Below are 27,828 nucleotides of genomic sequence, written 5' to 3' on the forward strand. Positions count from 1 at the left end.
CATTTGTCCTTTTTGGAGTGGAGTGGGGTTGGGGGAAAGGCAGCACCTCACTATGCTGTTTAAATCTCTTTCAGAAAAATAAAAAACAGATTAGAGGTCAAATTTTCACAAGTGCCTAAGCTATTCTGGAGGCTAAGCTCTATTTTCAAAACTGACTTAAGGTCCTTACAATCTTACATTCCATTGATCTTCATTTAGGCGTATGTTCCTAACAGTCATTGGGCAAGTCATGCTGTAAGTACTGTAGATACAATAAACAAATACAGGTTGAACCTCTCTAGTCAGGCACCCTCAGGACCTGACCAGTGCCGAACTACAGAATTTGCGGGACTGCAGGAGGTCACTATTGTCTAACATCATTACCAACACTTCCATGGCTTACTGGACGCTTAGAAGACATTTAAGGGTAAATTACAGCTAAATAACGGCACAGAACCCTGAGAGCCGGGATTGGTGGCTGGAAACAAAATTTATGGGACCACAGGAAACTTGGCCACACCCTTGATAAAGGAACATCCAGTTAACTAAAATCATGCTGGACCACAGATGTTGCCAGATGAGAGAGTGCCAGCCTAGAGAGGCTCTACCTGTTGCACTGAATTATATTGAAGCAGAAAACAGTTGAGTGTGTATATGTAATTACTGCAATGCAAACACAGCATTATTTGCATAAGAACTCCATGCAAAATAATCCTCCAGTGTAGACAAAATTCTAAAAAGGTACTTAGGTGCCCCAATCATTTAGGCAACTTTCTTGCTTAGGACCTTTTGATGCCCCACCCTGCTCCTGGCACCTCTCTGCATTTATGCACCTAAATATGGAATTCTGGCTCTCAAGTACTTTTGAAAATAGGATTTAGGTTCCTAAATCACTTGCTCACTTTTGACTATTTTACCCCATGGCTATATAAGGTATAGAATGTGAGCTGTGGTGAGCAGGGCCGCAAATGCAGCACCAGACAACGCAGGAAGGAAAAATAAAGAAAACCAGCTTCATTTCCATAGCTATTTTTAGTATGTAGAACTTTCTCAACAGTAAACTGAGAGCAACTCCTGTTCTCCCAATCAGCACCCAAAACCATTGAGAAATTAATGCAGAGGATGTTGTGTTGATGATCTGTCTGAGGGTTTGCTTTTCTGTGCACTCTGCATATGCAACCTCTTGCCTAATCTGCATCCTCAGAAGGCAAAATGAGATACTGTTGACTGCTGCCCATGCAAAGAGATGATTTTCAAGCACAGATATGTCAGCTGCATGTATACCTTAGGTATGCAGTTACACTGACCTATTTGTACAGAGTTCAAATGATCAGACCTCAAAAAGCCTATATCCAGCCACTCTGCTCTCATGAAACTTGAAAACCTCCCTCTAATCCCTGCTTCTAGTCCATTGCATTTGTTGCCCTCATCAAACCTCAATGTCCATCATCTGAACCATTGATATTTTAAAGGTAGAGGGAAATCAACACAATCACCTTAGCCTGTGACCCAGCGTACTCTGTGATGGTTTATTCTTGCTGGGTTTTCAAAACATTTTTGAACACATTGAATTTTGCATAATCTCTTGTCCAAGTACATGTTGCATGTTATCATTTGTGCATACAAGTGTGTAAGCATACATTCTACGTGCAGACAGAAAACAATCACACCTTAATGTCTAAAAATTATAAGAGGAATTATTAGTGCAAAATAATTCTGAGAGCAAGTGAAAATACGTGATGAGAACCCAGATTTTCATCATAATTTTCTCTTAGCATGTTTTTTTTTTTTGTGCTCAATGGAATTGTTAAAGGCTTTCTTACCGTAAAGAAATCACAAAGTGTTATGTGAGGAAAAATCTCATGGGCTCTGTTCCTTGCACATTGGTCCTTGCTGTCTTTCCAAAATTCCTGCAATTTGTCATGCAAGGGGCCGGAGGGACACAAATAGAGAGCATACTCCTGAGGGATTGGATCATCCAAAGATGGATCATTACAATGAGAGTGCAACCTGAAATTGAGAGTGCATTGTACAGGGAAAGTTAGAGCGCAAATGTATACACATTCCTCCATCACGCCGACGAAGACATCCAGAATAGAAGTAAAGAAAGAAAAATTGAAACAGTTATTACATGAGCAGAAACACAATGCAATAAGAACAAATTAAAACCAGAGCTGGTAATTTTTTTCCTTAAAATATTTATTGATGGGATAAGGTCTTCCAGTTTTTTAAATGAAAATTTTCATGTATTTTTAAGGTTTAAAACAAAAACGTAATTTCCACTGTTTGAAAACAGAAAATTCATAGTATTATTTGTTTGATTTCCTCACCCCCCATTTTCTATTTTGCCACTGGAAAAGTGAGGAAAGTGCATAAGCAGCAGGAAGTGGGGGAACCAAACCACCCAAAAACTGAAAAAAAATTGGAGGCAATTTTGAAAAAAAAAATAGGTTTACAAAAATCTTCCAAAAATCAGCTGGCATTTTTCTCCACATCTAATTAAAACAACAATAGCAAAACAAAGCACCCTCCTCAAAGAAAGCCACAAATATTCAAAAACAAAAATCAAAACAGAGAAAGTATCGACTAAAAAGTCAGGCTCCAAACTGAACCAACAGTCATTTTGCTTAGGGAATTGCACTGTGATCTTCTGCCAAATTTTTCATCCCACAGTATGAAGTAATATCTGAAGGAGCTTGTTCTATAGCATGTGCTGGGATGAACATGTCATCCACTGCTTGATCTCCACTCTGGGTGTTAGAGGCAAATACATATCAGCATATTTTACACCACATGTACCCAGATCCAAAAACTCCAGAACCACCTTCTTTGTAGCATAAAGTCTAAATAAAAGTCATAACTTGTGTCAGCTCTTCCTTGCTGGAAACCACAGCAAAGAGATATATACAAAAATACTTATTTCAGCTCTGCAGTGTTCTGATTTTAAGCCCTTGTATCTGGGTGATTAAGGGTATTTGCCCAACATTTGGACCAACATCAGTTAGCTTTGTAGGAGGCATTGTTGCTGCTGCGTGCTCTTTTATCTCTCTTTGTCTCACAAATATCAGCAGAGTGTTGGTTTGAGATTTGACTCTGGCCTGGTCTGCTTTTAAAAATTAGATCAGCCCGTGAAAAAATTTGTAGCCTGAATGCCATGGCAGGGTCCAACCGAGCTCTGACGTAGACATGGCAAGGTCAAAAGAAGGCTTCATCTGTCAATTTAATTAGTGCCTCTCAGAGAGGCGGAATAACTACATTGGCGGAAACCCCCTTTTCCCTTAAAATAGGAAGCAGCTACGCTACGACTCTCCAGTGGCACAGCTGCAGTGTCAGAACTGTGACACTGTGGCAGTCAGAGTGTGAATATACTCTGAGATTTGTAATTAAAATAAATAAAATTAACAAAATAAATCAGCATCAGCAACATCTCAGTATTCTGTCATCAGCACGCGAGGTGGAGGAAAAACTTAGATGACCCAAAATTAGCAACTGACATTACCCATGGACATGCCTATCTTGGATTCTTCTTTTTAAAACTGCAAACTCTTAGTCATTCAGCTAGATTTTATAGCCTTTTCCCACCAGAGGTAGTGGTCTGTCCAATCAGTGCCTATTAACCTAATCCGTTCCAAATTCCTTTACAATTGTAATCTTTCAGCTGTTTAGTATCACCTTTTTTAGCTTTGCCTTCATATCTTCATGGGCTGAATTCTTAACCTGTCACTCTGATCTATAGTAATCATCCAGCTCTATGGGAGTGGGAGTTTTTCCATGTATGAGTGGAGAGATGAGAAGTTGGACACATTTATTACACAACGATTACTGACAATCCCCCCTTCTTTGACTGTGTCAATATTAGGGGATCATGACAGTGTCCATCCCTGACAACCAAGTAGAACCATCTGTTTTAGGAAGCAGGAGCTCTGCCCCTACTTTACTTTGCACTTTTTGCAAATAATTTTATTCCTACAAGAAACATGATCAAATAAGACTAATCCCATAAAGGAAAATAATGAGCTCAGGTCTGGTTTCATTTTTACCATGAAGTCTACTCAACTCATAGCCTGTGGGGAACCAGCCCATAAGCCAACACATTTAATTCAGTTTCTTGTGAAAGTATTCTATGAGGTACGGTAAATGATATATCATTCTTACCACTTCAAAGCTTCTTCTACTGTCTTGTGTCCTGTAGCAGCTAAAGCTTTTTGCCTAAGAAAAATGAAATGGATTCACCATGAGAAAAAAATGGATTTAGTAAGACAAAAGGTAAGAAATTCTCCTTTGATGTGCGGGCACTTTTCTTAAATACACTCTATCAACATGACTCATACAGGCCCACATTATTAGTAGATGTGGGGCCAAATAAAACCCAGGTCTAAACACTATATTGGCAAAACCAGAACTTTAAATCCAAACATTCTTTTACTTGGGATCTGGATCCAAATTTTCCTAACAGATTCAGTGTTTCAATGTTGCCCATTAGAGAGATAGACCTGAGCTACAATTTCACAGATATTGGCGCAGGTCTCTTTGTAATGTGTAATTACTGTTGTATTGGAACCAAATTATACCAAATTCAGTTTTGAGGGAAGTATGTTCCTATATGTACATGTCTTTGGGACCAAGAGTTGAGTTTCTTTGGAGATGGTTGAGGTTGGGAGAAGTCCAGCAGAGGAAGTGGAAGGTGGATGTTGCAGTCTGGCCACAGTCCTAGAACTCACTATGACTCATCTGTTTCTTTTGCTACACTCAAGAGACAACATTTGCTCCACTTGGAACAATTTTGTCTGCTTGTTGGGGGTCTTGAAGCCAAACGTATGGTATCACATTGCCTTCTGTTCAGTTCTCATACTGCATCGATCCCTGTGGTACCTGTGCATCTTCTGGCAGTGCATTAAATAATGTGGCTTGTACTTGCTCACATGCTTCTGTCCTCCTCTCCCCAGGGAGAAAATTGTATGTGGATTGGTAAATAAATAAATAACTAATTTACATAGGTATAACATGCTGTGTCTTTTTATGACTGAAGGTCAACATGGCCAAAAATATAACTTTTCCCTCATGCTCTCCCTGCTACTTTCATTCTTGAGCACTGTGGGCATGACCACAGCTCTTCCTGTCACTCAGACCATTAACCTAGTTGTCAGGTTTGACTCAGACCACTCCTTCTGTCTTGAATATATGCAAATCTTACTGATTCTTTCTGTCTAATCTCTCCAAGGTATGTCCCTTCTCATCCATCCTCACTCCTAAAACACTCACCCAGGTTCTCATCATGGCACACTTTGATTCCTGCAACATCCTTGTCCCTGGCCTTGCCAAATGCACTCTGACCTCACTCAGAACCATTCAGAATGCTGCTGTCAAGATCATTTCCCTATCTGGTTGCTTTAACCATCTCACTTCTCTCTTTGCCTTCCTCCACTGGCTTTCCTTTCTCCATAGCATCACACAAAAGCAGCTTGTTTTCACTTCCAAGGCCTCTTACAAACAATCTCTACCCTACCTACAATCTCCCGTGCACTATTCAGAGGTCAATTCTTGCCTTCTCTTTGTTAATGCCAGCCTCCATCATCCATATGTTAAATCTTCAGAAGAGCTTTTGTGCTTTCTCCCATGCAACCCCCAACCCTTAGAAAGATCTCCTGGTCAACACGTTCAAAGCCACAACTTGGCTCTCCTTTACTTCCCTCCGTAAAACTCGTCTCTGCCATTAGGCTTATAAATAAAAATGAGGCAATGGGTAGGCAGCTGGGGTACTGAGACCTCTACTTATCATACTTATCAGCATTGTCTCATTATTTACTTGTGTCAGTCTGTAGCTACCTGCTAATTCTGCTTCTATTCAGACTGTAAGCTTTTCAAGACGATGACTAGGTTTTGATGTGTCTCTGTTGTGCCTTGCACAGTGATATCCTACCCTATGACTGGGATTGCTATGAGCTCCCACCAAGCAAATACTGTAATAGACAATAAGTCAACATAATGCAAAAATGTATGCTATGTCTTCAAAGAGCTCTCAAGCAGAAAACAGAAGAGTTTGTGATTTATGCTACACAAAATAGACAATATTTGCTACACTTGGAACAATTAAAGGACTGTTTTAGAAGGAGAACAAACTAGCAGATTCCCACCAGCAAACGCTAATAACAATTACTACGGTGCAAGCTTGGAGTTGCAGGCAAGGGGTTAATGTGTTGCTGAGATACTCCGTGAATCCTATTTAGACTAGAGTACCTTTTAAACTGCTCAGATGTAATGGGGTCTTCATGTAAAAAGAAGCTCTGGCACTGCCACTCTAACTCATGCAAGATCAAGCTACCTTAAGTTATTTCCAACACAGGCTGGTTTTTGCCAGGCCAGGACTCAGTCATGGCTGAAACCAGGAATTGCAAACACATGAAAAAAAAATTAAAAATAATGGCCAAAGTTTCTAAGCTCAGAAGGTTGTTCAGTTCCAGTTTTAGGCAAAAATCCAGGCTACTGTTTAAATTATCCAGAGGTTCTGAACAGTCCAATGGTCTCCTTTACATTAGAAAGCACAAAAACGCCCCATCAGTAAAGCAATGTGTTTTAAAGATTTGAAGAATTTATGCTGCAGACCTAAATTATCAAAAACTAGCCCCTCATTTGGGGTGTCTCAATTTTTGGATGTCTGATGAGCCAGACCCTCAGACAGATTTTCAGAAGAGCTGTGCTCACAAAATTTGTAGTGACATTAAAGGTAGCACCAGGAGCTCAGAACCTCTGAAGTCAGGCCCAAGCTATCTATAGTCAGAACACAAAAAAAAGAGGGCTTTTTAATTAACTTAATACTTCTGATACCAAACCTGTTCAGACATAGTTGGTTGACACGTTGGTTTTATTTTCAATAGGAAGCCAAGGATATATATAGTAAAAAGCAGGTCATGAAGCTGTATTATCCTCAGTTTTAAATTCACTTTGGTGGATGTTTATTTCACTTTCGGTCTCTCCCCCCACAGCTCCGCTCCCTCTCACTCTCAGAAACACACACTCAAACACATGCACGCACGTGTTAATTAATTTGCAGGAAAGGGAATCAATTTTTAAAGGATGAGCTTTTCAAAAGCACATAGGAGAATTAAGCTGTTCATCTCCCTCTGAGTTGAGGCCCTAGATTCACCTACTGACCCTTTGAAAATTTCACATAAAATATGCTTATTCCACCTGAACACACTTGGGAAAAGAGTAATCTTAATACTGAGTTTTTCTTTAAGGCAGAGTCAAATCCTACCCTCTGTTATACCACTCCATCCAGGAATTCCCAGTATAACTGAGCACACCATTTGGTGCTTTTTTATTATTTTTCATGCCAATACAATTTTTGCCTCCCCTCTTCGGTGTTTAATATTTTAACATGATCTTAAACTGAGAGAAAGTACTTATGGGAGATAAAAGTTAAAATGACAGTGATGTTGAATAGGTTCATATTATATTTATAAGCAGGGAAATTATGGCATGTGAAAAGTAAACTCCGTCTCCGATGTCCTGCATATGTTAAGATGTCTTTGGTGAGTCAAAGAATCCAGCAGAGACTGAAAGGGCTCAAACTTAATTGCATTACTGCAAAAGTTCTGAATGAAAAATATGACTTGTTTGCATTAGTACTGTGGGAGATAACTGTGCATGTCAACTATTTAACACTTTGTACAATCTCTCAACCCAAAAAGTGGTTAATTATTAGATCTTAGATATTAAAAAAATGGATACACTATAGGTTTTTTAGGATGAAATCAATACTCCAACAAAATGCTATAAATGAAGCACAGAACAGGAAATCTTACCCAAATACAGAAACTATGCTGTCAACCCTGTTTTCTCAGTTTAACATGCAAGCTTTGTTCACAATTTTTGAGAAAATTCTTTTAGTATATTGAGGTAGCTACTCACGCTGTATGTGCAGGGAATCCCATAGATAAGAGAGATTCCAGTAAAGAGCAGGTGCTTCTATTTCTGACTTTGTTCAAGACCTTTGAATATAGTTGTGTTTCAGCCACTGCCATCTCTTCCACTTCACCTGTGAACGTATGTTCAGCAGAGGCAGAAAGAGAGGGAGGGAGAGGCAGCTCAGACAAAAAACCTCAAACCCCTTGTGATCTTTTTGACAAAAGCTGATATCCTGTTTGTACAGCACGTTAGGCTTTGCCTTTTTATTTTAGGGTGGTTGAAAGGCAAGAAATATGTGCAATCGTACGCCTGCAGTAGTCTGTTGCAAAGTAGGACTAACTTAGTAGAGTTCATAGTACAAATTGCTAATATCAGGGAACTGAATCTCTCACTTTCAGGTTACCATTTTAAATGTGCCCCAAAGCAGTGAGTGAGTGAGTGTGAGCTCTTGCCATCATTGATCATTCAGTGGCATAGGGGAAATGAATTCAGGCTCTGACCCTGGTTCTTAGTGGATAGATTTCCACCTCAGCACAACCGGCAGCACAGTTGGGCCCCTTGTTGTCATCCCATCACAGAGGCCAAGAATGTAATGAGCACAGAGGATGAAATATCATTTCTTTTAAAGGTGGCAGGTTTGAAGCAGGTAGATTAGTTAGGATGACCTTGATGACCTGGCAGCAGGGAGATACAGGTGTCAGTGTTCTGTGAAGCAAGTTTAAAATGGCCAGTGATGGCTCAGAAAAATTCCGCATGTGAGGGAACTCTCTACTGAATCTCTTCTGCCTCCTGTGCAGCTCTGTCCCTCCCAGCAGAAGGGGCCGGGGGAGAGGAAAGGGTATCAAGGAACAGGACAGGGTACTGCAGAGTATTCCTTTGCTATGCCTGACTCTCCACTGCTGTACAGTCCCTGAAGGTCTTTGCTCGAGTGATGTACCTTCTACATGTCTCCACACCTCATTGTAAGGTGGGAACCAGGTCCTAGAAGCTGAGAATCAAGGAACTGAGACTAGTTTCCTAACAGCCTCCTCTTAGGCATAGTGGGGACATCACATCCAGGCCTTCTGAGGCTTCACTCAGGGCAGCTGAAGACCAGACCCATGACCTCTCACAGTACATCAGGAAAAAACTAGGGGAAAAAGGAAATACAGGTTGAACTTCTCTGGTCCAGCACCCTCAGGACCTGACCAATGCTAAATGAGACAATTTGCCAAACTACAGAGGGTCAGCATTGTCTAGCACATTACTAAGACTCCCACTGCTTACTGGGCTCTCAGAAGACATTTAGGGATAAATTACAGCTAAATGACTGCACAGAACACTGTGAGCCAGGATTGGTGGCTATAAAACAAATCTTATGGAACCACGGGAAACACGGCCACACTGATGATAAGCTGACATCCAGCTAACTAAAATCATGCCATATGTTACCAGACCAGACAGTATTGGACTAGAGCGGTTCAATCTGTGTGTGTCATTTACATGCATAGGGAAGCCAATTCTGATTTCAACCACTGTTACTTCTAACTGAACCCAAACTGAACTGAGCATTTTTATCAGCTTGCTTGCTCATTTGCTTTCTTCCTAAAATGCCTCTGCTTCCTAATTCCAGCGTTGATCAGCAGCAGAACTGTCAAAATAAAGTAATAAAAATATCAGGAAATATCAGAAACGTTGTACAGTACAACTTCTTTTTCTCTTAAGGGTTCAACTCCCATCTTGCAAAGTGTGACTAACGTTTCTCTGAAACTTTTGCGATTTTTCCATCATTAGTAAATTCCACTAACTGACTAAGATATTAGCCGTCTCACTGGGGAAGTCACTTTCTCTCAGTAGCCCCAGCTTTACTTGTATCCACCCGCATTGTTCTGCACCTTGTTTCACAACCTCCTGTCTCCCCTTCAGAAAACCAGAACAAGATCAAGACTATACTGTTGTACTGACCACAGTTTTTCATTTCAGATGCTCTGGGAACTTATGAGCTGAGAGCAGGTGACATTTTCCTATTAACTCAAGTGCACAATTTTCAATATTACAGAGGTGGAATTCTTTTCAGAATTAAAATGGAGATCCTCTCTGGGGACTAGCTTTTGGTTTGATCTTTGCCTCATGCCCAGTGGGTGCATTTAGCAAAGAATACACCAAACTCACAAGGAGCAATAGAACCAGATAAAGTGTCCGGTTTGCCAAACTAGCTAGCTTTGTGAGGCCCGTTTGCCACAGCCCAGAATTCTGGCACATGCTTTTCTCCAAACACTTTATTCAGGATAGATGGAACAAGCAAGCACACCCGGGACTTAATCTTCTGAGAGTTTCCCTCTCAGACAGGTTCATGAAAAGAACCACAATATTGTCTTACCTGATTACACTGAGTAAAAGGGTTGCTGAGTCTTTGCCTTCCTTTCATGTGTAGCCATGTCATCCTAGGCTACCTGAGATCTATGACCAGATTGAATTACACAGACCACAGCAACCATGTCATTTGCTACAGTGGTTGAGCTGGCAATGCTGGGTGGTTTGATGAAAATATTTCCTGAGCAGGCTGGTTTAACAATGGCTAGACTTCCATCTGACTTATTACTATACTGAAAAGAGAACGTATTTTTGTTTTTAACCATGGCTTATCAAGAAGAGGTGAGTAACCCCTTAGGCCAAAGTAAACGATTCTCTAACATTTTGTAACTGCGTGTCATGCTTCTTAATGCTGATTTATGTTGAGAGCATGTAAAATGAAGGTATTCTTTATGTTCAGCAACCATTTGCCCTAAGATGCTTCTTCCATATTTCCCCCCTAAAAACAGTATTTTGTATAACAACACTTGATATGTTTAGTAACCAGTAATGTATACTGTAGCTGATAGAATGAGAAAAAGATTTTATTTTGATAGGTAACGCTAGCTGGTTGGTGAAAAGATATTCTGCATTCCCTAAAAATTGGTGTCAAAGCTCTGAAGTATTCTCTGTCTAAGGCAAACATTGCCTGGGCCTGATTCTAGATTTACAGCATACTACCTCCTTTGACTTCAGTGCAGTTGCTCCTGATTACACCACTGTGACTCACTATGTCATTGATTTTACAGATCCTCCAGCAGCAGATACCTTGGTTTTCTGTACCCTATACCTTCATGTGAATTATAAAATGTAAGGTTTATGTACCCAGAATTACATATTAGCCTTTTATTTTTAGTCTGTGATCTGCAAACATTTTTCAGCATAAGCTAAATGGGAAGTCAGATCAGAGCAGGCTCTGCACAGTTCATAACTCATGCTTTTACACTTACAGTAGCAATTAAAAAGCACTCTGTAGAAAGTGCTTTGACATTTAAGAAGGAACTTGTCAGAATTTTTTTTATGTGGTGAATGAATTGCTCTAAATTACTGTGGTTATAGGCAGACTTGAGCAGCATTTTAGTTTCAGTAAATTGTTGGTTAATGTTTGCTAATTAGAGAGTCATTTGTGCAAGTTTCTGAGTGCCCACACACTCACGAAAGTCAATGGGAATTAATTGCATGAGCTCCTCAAATAGCAAGCAGTCCTGTAGCACCTTAAAAACTAACAAATCTATCAGGTCATGAGCTTTCGTGGGTAAGAGCCACTTCCTCAGATTTTATAATAGATGATTGTCTGCTTCAAATTGAAGAAGTAGGTCTAACTCACAAAAGTTCATGACCTAATAAATGCATTAGTCTTTAAGGTGCTACAGGACTGCTTGTTATTTGTGTAGCTACAGACAAACACAGATGCCCCTCTGAGACTATGAGCTCCTCATTGATGCACAGAAGTAATCAGCATTTTGCAGGATGACTCCATTTTTAGGCAGAGAGCAAGCCTGAAAACTGTTCCAGGATTTGCTTGGTATCAACTGTTCATTCCGAAAGCGTGCTCAAAGCAGAGGCCCTCCGCAAAAAACAAAAGAAAACAAAATCACCACCAATAAAAAGCTGTTGGAGTGGTTTGGTCAGAAAGACTAGTTGGTTTTAAAACTGACTTCTGTTCTTTGTGGATCCAGGTACCGGAGACAAATCCCAACACCGGAAATCTTGAAATCACCTCTATTACAGAAGACATATTGCCAGTAGCTGATGTTAATTTTTTCTACAAAAGATTTTTCAGCATACAACAAGCAAAAGTAGATCCCAGTGCAAATGGACAGGGTAGGGATTCTGCATACCTTTGTAATATGTACATACTTACACAAACACAGAATACCTTTTTTTTTAATTATTGAGAAAAGTAGCATTTATTTTTCACTAGCTTCATCAGGTAAGGGTAGGCAAGGACGTTTTTTCCCTGGGCAGATGTGTTTCTACGATACTTTTGCAAGGCTGCATCATTCATATAACTTCATCCTGCTAGTTGTCGATTTAGTTCTTACTTCAGATATGACCTATTTTTGAATGTTCTGGAACCTTCCATAGCTGGAAATCACTATCATTAGAAAAAGGCAATGCAATAGAGTCGGTCGGGGATAGGACAGTTGTTGGTTACATTCTATGGCCATATATTGCTCTCATTGAAACCCGTGACAAAATGCACATTAGTTCCAATGACAGCAGAATCAGCCCCAAGGTCAGATAAAGAGATGTTCATTTATACAGACTGTTGAACTACTGTCACTCTGCAAAATATTCATCATGACACCTGAGGCCAGATAACATTTACTTAATTTCGTATTTTGTCTGTTTAAGAGATTAGCTCAGTTTTCGCTGAACGGGATTGAGTGAAACTAGATTTGTTTGTGATTTTACATGAAATGAGATGAAGTTCAGCAGTTTTGTATGAGCTTTAAATTCAAAGGGAAGATTAGTGGTAGAGTGGCCACAGCAGCACAGGTCAAGACCAAAGACCTCCCAGGTAGGTAAATGGCTAAGTTTCACACTCAATTTACACTGGATTTGGCGTAGTACCTCAAACCAGATTTTTTTTCCACAAAACCATCCATTATTTTCAGTGGAAACTGCTGTCTTTCTTGTTGAACCACTGCTGTGGATTCCTGCTCTTTAATCCATTTCACAGAAGTACCTCAACCATTGATTTGCTGTGTTATTTTCACCAAGTCAGTTAGTTCCAAGCTCACAAAAAATCACCCCTAAGTTTGGCCTTTGGTTTTCTAAATCTATAGTTCCACTTTTATGGCTTCAATTAGTCTTGCGGCAAAAGCCAGAAATCTATTACTTTATTCTTGCCCCTGAATTTATGCTTTCTGCTATTGTCTTTATATATGGGCCAGCTGTTCCAAAACATTGGCCAATTTTCTCCTTCCTTGACTTGGCCCTGCCTCTCTTTTAATCTTCAGGATCTCTCATTAACTTTCAGTCTCTCATGCTACAACCTAATTTTCAGACTTTAGGGAATGCAATATGCTGCAGCTAGACTTACTTCCTCACTGTCATAAGTGGACCTATAGCCCCTCCTTCCTCTTCACTGGATTTCAGTTGTCCTGAATACGGCGCACAATGTAGCATGCAGCCAGAGATGATGAGCATCAGAAGTATTGAGCTCATACAGAGAGATTCAGAAGACATTTGTTGGCAGTAGTTTTCTTAAGAGTGACACTCACCCATTAGGTCTTTGGCGAGATTTTTTTTTTTTGGTTCATTTCAGAGCTTTATAATCTATTTGAAAATTCTCTGTAGATCCTGCACGTATTTCAGATTTGGTTATATTAATAAGTTATAAATTTTCTTTTCTCAATGTCATTAATTTTTAGAGAGACATGTACTTTTTAATGTTTTCCTGCTTAGAAGTCACATTTGGAGCTCACTGGGGCTGAGCCTATCCAGCCTCTCACTAACAGCCCGATCCTAATTCCTCAGATCAAAGGGAGTCTTTCCTTGGATTTCAATGGTCTATGTCCCAATCCTAAAGTGCAGACCATTCCTCACAAGGTTCTGAATGCTCTCAACTCCTTTAAACAAATGAATGGAGCTGTTACATCTTGAGTCTATTTTAAAATGTGACTGTTTTCACTGAAAATGTAAGCTGGTGTTTATTTCATGGAATCTGCTGTTTCTAACTTTTTGTTTGGTTTCTAGGAGCCATCCAGCCATCTTCGAAGTGCCATGTTTTATTCTCACTAAGGTTTCTTCCGTTTATCCTTGTTTTATTACTTGTAGTAATCCTAGCCGTTGCCATTGGGCTGGGTGGTGAGTACAATTAGTTATTTATTAGGTTCTCAATTAACCATTCAGCCACTTAATTTTTCATGAGCCCCTTGCTGAAAATGGAATTAAACTGCCAGCAAAATTGTTTACTGAAATAAAAAATCCTTGTGGTGTGCTGACTTTAAATTTTATTTACCTGTATGAACAAAATGGCTCTGGCACACAAGGTGGAAGGCTGGCACAGCCTACACTCATAACACTGGGAAACCTGAAACGGTAATAATCTTTCAAGGCAAATACTGTAACTGAAGACATAACTGACCGAAACACTGATGTCAGTGATTCGACACAATGATCCCCATTAAAAACAAAAACATTGAAACAGCTTTTGTGCTTGAGGAATAAAGCCTGGATGTGGTTTCGGGCAAAGTATGCCATTTTTTCCTGTATTTTTTTTATATATACTTACAAAAGATTGACATTGCTGTGCTTGAGTGCTCTAAAGTCCTTTCCCCCAATCCAAAAAGATAAGAACAGGAAAAAAGAAGGAGCTTACTTGCACCTAGGAAGTTGCCTATGGTCATAAGTACAGACACAGAATTATTAGTGTTAGCACACATCCAGAAAATTCACAGATTTACAAGGCTGAGATATGCATTGGAGGAAACAACTCTGCACTACATCCTTGTGGAGGTTCTCCTTTCTGTCTTTGCTGATGAGGAGCCAGTCATATGTACCATACCCAGAAGCTCTCCCTAGAATGAAATGCAGACTGGGGATTAGAGAGGGTGCAAAGAAGCCATAATCAACAACAATGCTATTTCATTATAGTTGCCACTGCAAATGGATACATTTAGCAGCCCAGTGTACCAACCTCCAGACTGTGTTTCAACATTCAGCGAATGCAGGAGTTATCTTTTCATTAACACCACAGACGTGGGGCTATATAATCAAAATAAGCAAAATTATGGGTGGGTAGAAAAGGTGTCGCTAGCCTCTGTAAGATGCTGGAAATGGGTGCCGGAGAGGGATGACTTGATGATTGCCTGTTCTGTTCATTCCCCTGGGACACCTGGCATTGGCCACTGTCAGAAGACAGGATACTGGGGTAGATGGACTTTTGGTCTGTCCCAGTACGGCCATTCTCATGGTCTTAGTATCTTGTTGCATTCCTGTTAGCATGTTCTGTTTAATTCCCGGCAGTCCAGTACAACTGTATTGGGAAGTTTCGATGCAGATCGTCTTTTCAGTGTATCCAGCAATCAGCGAGGTGTGATGGTGTCTTTAACTGTAAAGGAGGAGAGGATGAGTACAGCTGTGGTAATTTTTCTTCTCTTATGGCTCACTTCTAACTGTTCTTGGTAGCCAAACATTTGGAATGCCATAGCAAAATGCGCGCTATCAAACCTGTAGGGGAGAGATGGACGGAGAGACATGAAAGCTGAGTGCGCACAATGAGATGACATGAGAGCTCAGTACAGTGACTGACCTTGCTGCCACCTGTGTGATGCGTGTTCAGGATTCCGACTCAACCCTGTAGCAACTCCCGGCGCCTCACCATCACTTTCAATGAGTCCTTCCTGTGTTGTTTTATAGTAGCTGATTGTGATGTTTTCAACAGCTGAGGGGACCATATGAACCCTAATTTTAGTGTTAGGTAGCTAGGGAAAGATGGCTTAATTTTCAAATAAGTGGATTTGTGATTTGATATTATTTACACGGTGTTTGTTTTAACAACAATTTGGAACCCTAAGCTGTGAACACAATTTTAGAAAAGGTTTGCCCTTTCCCTATTTCAACCTGCCCACCATGAATGAAACTCTTATCTTAACATTTTGGAGCTAGACAGCCACATGCAAATCCTGGCCTGGATCTCTTCCTTTCGTTTAGGAGGGTCAGGGTATGTTGTCACTCCTCACCATTCCCCATGTAAATTCTCCACAACTGGAGCTTTACAGACCACAGGGCAGAACTGTGCTTTGGAATTAGGGGAAATGTTATGTCCCACAGCATTATTCCCTAACTGTAATGCCAACAGATCAGAGAGTGAACCTGCAATCATAGGGGCCAAAGCCCTGTGCTCTACCACATGAGCTAAAGGCCAGCTGGCTCTCAGTAGAGGCTGTAGAGCACAGACTTCACTCACCCTAGTATGAGGTCTCTGTGCTTCTGGGTACTACATAATCTATTAGGCTCATAGATACCCACGGCAAAAAGGGACTAGAGTGGTCATCAACATCTGACCTCCTGCACAGTGCAGGCCACAGAACCTCCCCACCTACTCCGGGAATAGACTCCAAACTGTGGCCAAGTTACTGGGATTGTAACTTCAAGTTACAGAGAATTCATCATTCACAATAATTTTAATATCCCTGGGGCTTGTGCCCTAGCCTGCAAAGGAAGGTAACACCTCCACCCCCACGGTCTCTGCCAATCTGAGCTGAGGAAAAATTTCTTCATGATTTCCTGGTCGTGTTGGCAAGACACACCTGCAAAAGTAATTGCTAATGTAGTGACAATTACTTTTAACTGATTTATTCAAAGTCACTTGTCTAGGGCTTGAGTTTCAGAGCATCTGAAGCTCTCACTGATTCCAAATGGCAGGCACTTGCCAAGAAACTCCAAAAGTCAGACCATGAATCTCTCCATTACTACTAGAATTCTGGCAAACTTTCTGAATACTTGTCCATTTATATAGGGACTGGCCAGGTACATCAGGCTGCACTGTTGAAGCTGCATTTGCTGGGTGTCCCTTAGTATATTGTCAAGTAGTGAAGAAGGTAAAGGAAATCAGTTTTCCATTTGGGAAAAGATACAGGGGAATTATCTCAAAGAAACTAGTGTTCAGAAGAGACAAGTAGTGCAGCCAGGATAAAGCAAGAGCTACAGAAGCTACTTTGATTAGTATCTTACTGGTGCTTTTCTTGTTATTCTGCCTCCCTCAGTCAGGCTGAGTGGAAAGAAAGCAGTGCTTCAGCTGTTCATTTTTGGTTCCTGGAGGACAGTCTGCTCGGATGACTGGAATGATGAAAAGGGAAATGCTACATGTAAACGCCTGGGTTTCCCAAGGTACTGAATAATAATGAGAGAATCTCTAAATGACATTTTAAATACATTTCCCTAGTGATAAGTTCCTGCAGGAAGGCTGGCCAGGTTTGGACTCAACCCCTATCAAGCTCTATCTGCTGCATAGACCAACTTTATTCTCACAGTACTAAGATTTTAATGGCATTCCCTGTACTCTGACTAGAGTACCTGAAATTCTCTTGTATAGTGAATCTCCTCTGATTTTTATATGGTGTTAATATGACTGTACAGGTTACTAAAACAAATGATCCCTGTAATTAGGATAAAATATGATGTGACTGGCTGTGCTCCAGCCACGGGGTCACCGATGGGAGGGGGGGTGCAGAGAGACCCGCAGCCCTATGGGGTCCCCAACAGGGGCGGAGCGGAGAAACTGGCAGCCCCGTGGCTGGCTCCATTCGAGTTGGAGGGTCCCTGGTGGGGGCGGGTGGGGACGGCAGCGGCAAGAGTGGCAGCCCCACAGCTGGCTCCACTCCAGCCATGGGGTCCCTGGTGGGGGGCGGGGAGACCAGCAGGCCCCCCCCCCGTCCCAACATTCCCTCAGGCCACAGCTCCCAGTACAACCCCCCCAGCCTGCTCCCAGCACCCACCCCATCTTGTTCCCTTCCAAACCCCTTGGCTCCCCCCCCTGCACCCCCTCCCCAGTACCTCTCGTGCAGCCAGGAGGAACAAGCCACCACCTCTTCCACTTGAGCCACCTACAGGTTTTAATCTACCCTCCCTCCTGCTCATGGCCCCAAACTGCCCCAAGCCTTTAACTCCCTCCCAACTCCAGGTTCACTTACTTTTCTAAAGCAGCACCACCTGCTGCCACTCCGAACACTTGGAACCAATCAGAGACTTTTACAAGTATTTTAGTAGGAATTTAGTGTCCCTTTTACGAGTTTTCGCCTATGAGCAAAACGTTAGGAATCAATTGTGCTCCTATAGTCAGGGATGAGTGTAAAGTGACTCTGTACAATTAAGTGTGGCCAATACAGGCACAGTAGACAATTTTAAAACTTAACATTTATTAAATTTCACTAACAACTATTCAAAATGAGCTACCCACAGACCAACAATTATATGAATACATTTGAAAAAAATTCACACTGTTCTCTTGGAAAATTTGTAAAATGAAAGAAAAACAAAATATGCTAAATAAAAATAATTACATATTTTTAGTTCTACAATAAAAATTGTTTTATTCTAGCATGGGAAGAAGAAATTATGGTAATATGGCAAAAATTCTGAGCAATGAAAAATAAAAAGTTAGAACTTAGAAAATTAGCAAAGGAAAATGTATTTTCTCTGCCAAATTAAGAAGTCTCTTCTCTTCTCAGTTCTATAAAGGCATCACAAGGCATCCTTTTAGAATGATGACTGTACATTGCTTTATATACTGCTAGCATGAGACTTGTATATTTACTGCTTTGAATCTTTTAGTAATAGTCCCACTAAGTTACTTAAAAGTATTATTGGAAATTCTGAATAAGCAAACTAAGTTTATGATTTATTTGCAGTTACGTGAATTCAGATTATATGCCTGTGTCTGCAATTGAAGAAGAGTTCCAAAGACATTTTGTTTCTGACAGTCACTGGTTATCAGCCAGTCGATTGACTTCCTTATACAATGCATCACTTTTAAGGTATGTTTCAGATTGCTTGATGAAATGAAGGAAGGTTACTAAACAAATCAGTATATATGGTGATAGAAACAGTTTAAATAATGGATAAAATTGTTAATAGATTATGGTGGCTTATTTTCTCAAGAAGTTACATATTTTCTCAGGCAAGTAGGTCTTCATAAGTATAGCAGAGACCTGCCCAAGTACATACACAGCTTGTTTACTCATTACCCAAAGAATGAGCGTTCATGTGTTTTAGGAGCTTGATCCAAAGCCCACTAAAATTGAACTAAGGACTTCCTTTGACTTCTGTGGACTTTGGATCAGGCCCTCTGAATCTGTAGATATATTCTGAGTTGTATTGTATATAAACAAAGAAATGCACATACCTACACACAGGGTATTTATGCATATTATATCTAGAAAGATGCACAACACTTATTAGTATCTATTCTTTTAACTAGACCCTAAAAACAAAACCAAATATATACTGCAGAAATTTGAGAAAATGAAAGAGCATGCTTAAAAACTAACACCCCTGTCTTTTCATCTTAGAGAAGAGTGTACTTCAGGCAATGTAATCATCCTAAAGTGTTTGGGTAAGTGTTTGTGAAAATTGAAAGTAACAGGTCAAAAACTATCATCAGTTACATACACTGCAGTTGGCTAACATGGGGAAAGAATCTAAGGAAAAGCCTGGAGTACATTGCCATGTTGTAAACAGTGAGCAGTCTTTTTTTTGTTTTTTTTTTGTGATGTTCAGGAAGAACTGCCACCTGTCAGTAAAGTTTCAAGAAATTATAGTAACAGAGAGTAAGCCGCACTAGTCTATACACTATCAAAACACAAAGCAGTCAAGTAGCACTTTAAAGACTAGCAAAATAGTTTATTAGGTGAGTCTGTTCTGGTCTGGCTATGGTCTGAAGAAGTGGGTCTGTCCCACGAAAGCTCACCTAATAAACTATTTTGCTAGTCTTTAAAGTGCTACTTGACTGCTTTTTGTTTTGATAAGAAATTATAGAATGTCAGAGAAAGATGTGGGGTGAGCAGGCAATGGGGACTGGAAGCATCCATGGGGAGGATTTATATACAAGTGAGGAAGCAAATGTTTAGGGGTACTGAATGATTTCTGTCAGTGAATGGATAGTATAACTCCAGCTAATTATCACTGGGGAGGAAAAAGGGAAATTTTTGTCTCACCTATGAATTTTTATTCTGGGACCTTCCATGTCAGAGAGTGTTTAGAGTGGGACCGTCTCCATTTGCATGGCAAATAGAAGCAGATCAGATCTCAGCTCTAAGCCTGGGTATTATTCCCGGCTAGGGTCTACTCACATCTAACTTCTCTCCTTCCTTAAGAGGTTTGGATTTAACCAGAAGGACAGCAATAACCACTTTCTATTATGGGTTTCTTACAGTGCAATATAATGGCAGTCGCTGACTTGTTTTTTCCAAAAAATCATTGTTCTCGAGCCTCCTGGTCAGGCCATCCTGTAAAAAGACTAGAAGGTTCTTTGTTTCAGCTGGATTTGTCCTGATGTGGGTCCCTTCTAACATTAACATCTAAGTCCCAAGTGATACATAAACATCATAGACAGAAATTCCACCAAGACAGTAGAAGGGTGTTTGTTACCTTCTTAGAATGACTGTAGCTCCCTCCTGTCAGATGGTGTGTTTGGCAGGACTGGATTTTAGTTTAGGCTAGGCCCTGCTTGCACTGTGTTTTGTTTGTGTGAGCGTTGACAGTCTGAGAAGAAATTCCAGTTACATTTAAATCGGGTCTGAATCAGGACATGAGGCTGGAAGAGGTGGTGATTATTTTCACAGTGGCTTATACCTATACAATTGCCTTTAGCCATGTTTATTTTCATTTGTGAGGGTAGGGTGTGGGTATGAGAAGACATAAATGAGGCCTTTTAGCCTCCTTCTGAGATAAAGGGACCGCAGCCTCTGGTTGTGAATGTCTCTTCCTCATGTCATACTTCTTTTGGTTTTCCAGCTGGACTTGGATACAAATAGGTTCATCATTCATCTTCAGACCTGGCCTATGGCACACCACAAGGACAGAGAGTATAGACTGCACTCCATTGGGTTTCAGTGTGTCTTGTCAAGACAGTCAACCCTGACTTTCCTTCTTGACATAGAATTCTGAGAAAGATAGACAAAACTCCTCCCCAAGACAAGAACAAACCTATTTCTCTCAATAATGCTGAAAGTTCTCTGCCATTTTAGCAGTTATAGATATACCGCATGTTCCTGAGGAACCGTCTGCTACCAGTGAAGGAGGTAGTGTTATGATCCACAGCATAAGAAATATCTCCTCCCTCAGCCACATACTACCAAGTCATATAGGAGATGAGACAACATATCCCCTCTTCTCCAGATGGATAGCATCAGGCTGCCATTCAGTCATTTCCAAGCTTGCTGGTCTAACTCTCATTCCATCTTTACTGAATCCTCCTGTACAGTGTTTCAGCCATTTTCTTGGATCTTCTCCCGTTTTCTACCAATGAACTCTAGTCTCAGGTATCTCCCCACTGAAATTCCCTTCATCCATCCTTCATTCATACCATACCATTTCAGAGTCCTCTCTCACAGCTTCTCTGTGATAGCACAAACCTTGGTCTCATACCTAATGACATAGTTTTGTACATGATCCAGCAATATCCCCCTCTTACTGCCCTCAAACATCTCATTTCAGTGGTTTCATGTCCTCTTTGGTCATCCGTTTCTCTGGTCTGTAGAGAAGAACTGCTTTCCCCCTGGTTTTGTATAGATGTACCTCAAGTAGTCTGAGCATCCATTTATCATAAATCACTTAACTTATCTTACATCAGACTTACCCCACATTCAGCAGCCTTGCTCACAGTTCTCTGTTAATTTCTTCATTTGCTGTTAAACAGAATAGAAATCTGATTTAGGCCTGGGCCCTTGATGTTGACATTCATCTGTCCTGGTTCTCTACAAGCCACTCACATTACTTCAGTCTTTTCTTCGCTCAATTTTAGGCCACATTTTGTTGGTTTCCTCATCCAGGCATCAGTGACTTTGACCAAATTTTCTTCACTGCTGGCCACTAGCACAATATTGTTTGTGTAAATCAATTTTGTACCACCTTCCTTTTGGATTTGCTTACTTATGAAGTACATCTCCCCATCCACACAGAGTGTGGTACTAGGTCCAGGTACGGCTCCCGAATAGTTGGTGGAAATGCATCATCACCCAAGCAATGGCCCTGGCAGGTCAGCCTTCAATTTCAAGGATTCCACTTGTGTGGAGGATCCATTATCACCCCATCATGGATTGTCACAGCAGCCCACTGTGTTTATGAGTAAGTAACTATTTATTTGTTTTGCCTCCATATACCTGGCTGAGTCAACTTGAGGGGCAGATGCTTTTAGGCAGGAGATGAATAACGGAAAAAGAGCGACAAATGACTTTGAAGAAAAGTTCTGCACAGGAGAGAAGCATTATCCTTTTTTACTGATTTATTCCATATTATTTTATCATGTTGCATGCCAGTATCGGAAGGCTCTTCTCTTCGCTTCGAGGAACTCACAGTTTAAGGATCTGTGACTTGGCCAGTACTCATTAGAGAATCAGTAGTACAGCCAGTAGTAGGACACACATCGCTTGAGTCCCAATCCAGCACATTAGCTAACCCATAATTAGCATCACAGGCTAAATCCTAGGAGAGATTGGAATTACTGCCTGCCTTGAAGGCCAACAGACCTGGATAGTGGTGAACAAGTGAGTTCCAGAATGAGGGTCCTGCTCCAGAAAATGCCCTGCTACCAGCCACCTTAAATAAATCCAGTGACTTGAGTACCGAACTGGTCTCAACCAGTCTGGTGTCACACCGGGAGAGAGGTGGTTTTTCAAGTAGGCAGGATGCAAAACCACATAAGTCTTTGTAGAAAGAATCAACACTTTACTCGGCGCCAGAAAGAGAGCGAGTACAGCTTTTGGCGCATTAGCGTAATTTGCTAGATATGTACTCAGCTAGTCACTGTACACCATCTCTCTAAGTTGCTAGGGGGTGCTTGACTCCCACTCCACCCCAGGCTGTACCCCTACTCCTCCCCTCTCCTCCAGCCCCCACACCATCACCCCTCTCCATCCCTGCCGGGCTCCATTCTGCCCTTTCCCTTGAGACTGACCTGCCCTTGCTAATCCACCCCCACCCCAGTGCCTCCTGCATGCAGCTGAAGGCAGGAGACACTGGAGGAAGGAGAAGGAGCTCATCAGGGGGCTGCTGGTGGGTGCTGAGCACCCACTATTATTTTTCTTCATTGTACCAGAGATGGAGCACCCACAGAATCAGAGCCTATTCCTGTGTGTATGTTTGTGTATGAAGTGAAGTTTAAAACACGGCTGATTCGTGTTTGAATATTTGATAAGTAGGATAGATTACAAGCATTCTGATTCCTGTTAATTTTGCATGCAGGCTCAGTAGACAACTTTCAAACTTAACATGTTAAAGTTTTCTCCTTCTCTCTCACCTCTTTGTTTCAGTTTGTACTTGCCTAGCTCATGGAGTGTGCAGGTGGGTTTTGTGACTCAACAAGACACTTCAGTTAATCCATATTCAGTGGAAAAAATTATATACCACAGAAATTATAAACCGAAGACAATGGGGAATGATATAGCACTGATGAAGCTGGCAGCGCCACTTGCTCTCAATGGTAATTTTTCCTCTTTCTTTGTTCCTTTTTTTTAAATTAAAAGTTAGAGGGAATTTCTAATAATGCAGCCTAGTGAAGCCTCTGAAACAGAAATGTGCCTGAATCAGAATACTGGGGAGAAATCCTGGCTCCTTGGAAGTCAGTGCAAAACTCCTGTTCTCTTTAGTGGGGAACCGCTAATGAATTCTGGGGAAGCTGAGATCCAATCCACATGTCTATATTTGGCCTTATAACAGGAACATCCCCCACCCCACCACTGTCAAACTGCTGCAGAAGTTTGGATTTGGATCCAAACTGTATCTGAACTTTGAAGGGCAGGCTCCTTTCTGCTTCAAAGCAGGGACAAGACAGAGCTGTTTGCTCAGATGTTATCATCTCAAAAGCCATGACTCAATGCCTATTGAAATTAATAGAGAAAGTCCCACTGATTTCCATGGGTGTTGGATTAGGCTTACAGTGAGATGGAGTAGTCCCAAAATATCTAATACTAGGATATATCCGACGCTTAATATAGCTAATTCACATGGAAATGAATATTAAGTGACACAAACTAGTTTTTAAAAATATTGCCAGTCCATTTATATACTGTTTACAGGGGGTTACCATTTTAATGCATGAATATCAGAGCCATGTGGGATGCTGGAAATCACGCAAAGGGAGGAAGGTACTTAACCTGAACCATTTACTGTTACTCTTCCCAACTTGTTTTCTTATCACTGATAGAGCAAGCTAGCCTCTCCCCCGGCTTCCATCTCACAGCTAAAATTGCCTGGAGCTCCCCCATAAACTCAGAGTATTAACATTTCAGAGAAGAGTCAAGACAATTAAAGAGATGGGTTAAAAATAAAAACAAAACAAACATCACTGTTACTTCAAATCAGGGTGCCAACTTCAGTTGACACAGCTGGTGAACCAAAATACAGCGACCTTGGTAGAAAGAGCCCATTCTGCTGTTCTCACCTAATCTCCCCTTCAAAGATGGTGCCTTTCTTCCTGAGGGAAAAGCTACAAATGTTGTCAGGTCTCAAATCCACGTTTTCTAGCTCCCCAAATGGCTTTTCTTTATAAGTTATTTCTACTCTATGGTTATATGAAAATAATGCGTCGGTTCTTCCCTCAAAAATCTCAACTACCATATTTGTTAAAAAATAGGTTAGAATTACCATCAACTTTATAAAATGTCTGCAGTACATGACACTCTCTGAATTTTACTCACAATATGACTACAACAACTGGAAGGTAGACAGGCCTGCTGACAGGGGCAAAGTACGGAGGGGATGTAAAGAGGGCATTTGCTGTGGGGCCTGGAGCTCTGGTCACCACTGCTAGTGATAGTTTGGCTTTAAGGGTGTATAGCGGGGAGTGGTGCCGTAATCTGAGCAGTACTAAGGGCTAACTGCCTTAGATCCCGCCCCTTCTGGGGCACAGAACCAGGCCCCCCTCCCACCTTGCCCCGAGGCTCGTGGTGGCTGTCAGCCCCTCTGCATGTAGAGAACTTGGAAGGCTCCATATTGTGACCAGATGCTTAGCATGAGACAATTTCAGGGTGGAAAACTGAACTGTTTATGAGCTCTGAAGTGATACTGGTACTTTTACAGTGAAAAATTCCCCTTAGTGACAGTTCATGTAAAAATGCTGCGGTCTCCAGCTGCAGACATACAGTGGTACCGCAGTCAGCAGTAAAGTGCATCAAATAAATAGCACAGCATTTAAGGTCCCACATCCTAAACTGCCTGAAGGAAGATAAAATCACTTGCAGAGCCATGAGAATTTAGTCAGTAGAGGGCAGTGATGTGCTCCCATGACATATATGTTACTAAAAAGGTCTGGCTATTGATCTGAAGAAGCGGGTCTGTCCCACGAAAGCTCATCACCTAATAAATTAATTTGTTAGTCTTTAAAGTGCTACTTGGCTGCTTTTTTGTTTTGATAGTATATAGACTAGCACAGCGACCTCTCTGATACTGCTACTAAATAGGTACTTTAGCAGGTGAGGTGGTATCATAGTTTTATGAGATGCTGATGTGGATTTTATTTGCGGTAGAAGACAATTCTAATTTCTAGATTGTTTTTCGTTACGTGTGCAACCCTTCGGCCAGAGGGAGCTGGTAACAACTGGGGCCATGTTCAGCATGCAGGGGGTCCTTTTAAACAGGGCAACATGGAAAGCTCAGGCAACACTGAGCCCCCATACAATAACCTGGGAAAATTACACACTACCCTGGAGGCCTCTGAGGGGCAGTACTTCCCCATGGGCAAGCACTGAGCCTGAAGGGAGAAAGGAAAGGAGAGAAGTCACTCCACATTAATTAGGGAAGAGACTGCAAGCAGGATTCCCACCTCAGAGTGGAGGAGCAGTCTTCTTTTCTGTCTCTCTCTCTGCTGCCCCACTACAAGCCACTCACAATGGCTGCCTTTGGTGTGAGAGAGGACTTAGGGCTGAGAGCAGTAGCTGTGTGAGTTCACCTCCCAGCCAGGGAAGAAGGCATCTGGCTTGGTCTGTATTTTGAGCACTTGCTCTGGTCGGCCATCTTGCCAGCTGCTGTTCCTTGCTGCCTGGTCGCTCCCACTAGCCAACAACTCATCACTTTCGCTGGCGGCTCATCAGTCACTTTCTCCTGCCACCTGCCTTCCTGCTGTGACCTCAGGTCAGTCTCGGTGATTTTTAGCTCATAGCAGTCACAGCACAGACACTGCTCTGCCACAAATCTTTTCAGCTCTTACTGGGTATGTAAAATATCAAAAGGCTCCTAAAGAAGCTTCTTCAGCTCTGTCTTTGAAGAGCAGGGAGCAATGGGTTCAACTAGTCCAGGGAACTCCCGGGAGAGTCCACCCCTCCTAGCTGGGCACCTCCCCCACCCCACACCTGTCTGCTTTCACAGGGATCTGGCCTTTGAGCCCCTGGCTTAGACTGGTCTTTCCAGTTCAGGGTGACCCCTTCATTTGGGGCTTGCTAAACTAGTTGTGCTTCTCTTCACTCAGACAATACCCGCAACATTGATACCAACATTTCACTACCCCGGCGGTCAGTACCAAAGTGTTTGGTAACCCAACAGCTGTCAAAGTGGATCACTTGGCATTACACAGCTCCTGTCTGTAAGAAACATGTTCAGAATAAGTGCGTTCATGTAAATGCAGTTTGCTCCTGAAGTCTCTCCTTCTCCCCAGCTACCTGTCAGAGGAGTTCAGGCACATCCTCTTTATACATGTTTACCTCAAGGCAAATATTGAAGCCCTTACACATCCCATAAAATTCTCCTTGAAGTAAAGACTGAGTAATTATAATCATAATGACAAACCCTTGCAGATTTGGAATTATAAAAGCTTTATGAGTTGTTCCTATCAAATACCCGTTTAGTGCAGCTTCAGCCTTTCTGAAGTCACGCTTTCTTGTTGTAAATGTGGCAAGACATATCTTCCGCCGGTGTAAACTGATTTATGCCAGTCGAGGACCTGAGCCAATTATATACTAGCAAACTGACCCTACAGTACTCGGGTATTTAAGTGAAGTAAGGTTTTTTTCCCCTGCCTTTCTCTTCCCCTGGTTCCTTCTGGGCTAAGGAAAAAAGCCATGGCCCCATTCCTGGCTCTGGCCCTGGCTTTTTTCCCTGGCTGAGCAGAAGCAGGGGGTGGGCAGGGACATGGCTGTGCCTTTTTGCCATGGCCTGCTGGTAACAGGGAGAGGGAAGGGGTTGGGGCCATGGGTTTTTCCTCAAACCTGGCATAGCAGCAGTGTGGGGGCTGGGGCTGGGCTCTTTCTTTCTGGCCCCAGCATGAACTGCAGTGGGTGGAGGCAGGACCCATATGGCTATGGCATATTGGGAGAGGGGGGTGCTAATTGTGCGGGGAAGTTGCAGGGGGCAGAAGGGCTCTCCCTGAAGAGAGCTGTAGCTGAGTGCTGAATGGGGGTAGGGTTGAGGTAGAGGAGCACTTACCTTTCCTGGCAGGGTGAAAAGCCCTGGCTCTACATGACCACAGTTTTCCTGCTGCGGCTGCCCCCAGTGGTCACTCTGCAGTACAGCTGTTCCCTGCGCTCACCCACCGTGTTGAGTCTGAAGTATGTTGTCCCCTCCTGTCTGTCCTCTTCCTTTTCCCTGTTCTGGGAAATCCTAAGATTTCAGGCATTTCTCACTTTCCAGGCACAACCAAACACTACGCTTGGTTTCAGTGAGGGTAAGAGGAAGCTGCATAGCAAATGTCATGGTCATAACTCTTATGGTTTAAGAGAATTTCTTGAACACACATAGCACAGATGAACAGACACTCTTAAATACATAGTAAATGTAATAATAGCAACAATGGCACAGAGCTCTTACATAGCATTTTTTATCAGTAGATCTAAAAGCATTTTACAAAGGAGGTCAGTATCGGATATATGGGATTAAACATATGCACTTAAGTCCCCACATCTGCATGTAGGTCTCTCTCTTTGTGTTTCAAGAGCAATTGTTTCTTTT

The 27,828-nt window shown here is 41.8% G+C and overlaps 2 protein-coding genes across 2 annotated transcripts in view; one reads left to right on the forward strand and one right to left on the reverse strand.

Annotated features, from left to right (window-relative positions):
• The window catches only part of UBASH3A (ubiquitin associated and SH3 domain containing A), a 41,505-nt gene extending 33,502 nt beyond the window's left edge, over window positions 1-8,003 (reverse strand). Inside the window, exons 1-3 of the mRNA XM_074983414.1 lie at window positions 7,891-8,003; window positions 4,135-4,188; window positions 1,803-1,989 (exon numbers count right to left, since the gene is read on the reverse strand). Coding sequence (XP_074839515.1) covers window positions 1,803-1,989; window positions 4,135-4,188; window positions 7,891-8,003 — 354 coding nt within the window. The remainder of the gene's footprint in view (window positions 1-1,802; window positions 1,990-4,134; window positions 4,189-7,890) is intronic.
• Window positions 8,004-10,503: 2,500 nt separating this feature from the next.
• The window catches only part of TMPRSS3 (transmembrane serine protease 3), a 28,804-nt gene continuing 11,479 nt past the window's right edge, over window positions 10,504-27,828 (forward strand). The window contains exons 1-9 of the mRNA XM_074988651.1: window positions 10,504-10,521; window positions 11,898-12,042; window positions 13,924-14,034; window positions 15,196-15,312; window positions 16,938-17,061; window positions 18,582-18,707; window positions 19,242-19,285; window positions 21,852-22,017; window positions 23,202-23,371. Coding sequence (XP_074844752.1) covers window positions 10,504-10,521; window positions 11,898-12,042; window positions 13,924-14,034; window positions 15,196-15,312; window positions 16,938-17,061; window positions 18,582-18,707; window positions 19,242-19,285; window positions 21,852-22,017; window positions 23,202-23,371 — 1,021 coding nt within the window. The remainder of the gene's footprint in view (window positions 10,522-11,897; window positions 12,043-13,923; window positions 14,035-15,195; window positions 15,313-16,937; window positions 17,062-18,581; window positions 18,708-19,241; window positions 19,286-21,851; window positions 22,018-23,201; window positions 23,372-27,828) is intronic.

The sequence above is a fragment of the Carettochelys insculpta genome, chromosome 1, assembly GCF_033958435.1.
Source record: "Carettochelys insculpta isolate YL-2023 chromosome 1, ASM3395843v1, whole genome shotgun sequence".
NCBI classification, from domain to species: Eukaryota; Metazoa; Chordata; order Testudines; family Carettochelyidae; genus Carettochelys; species Carettochelys insculpta.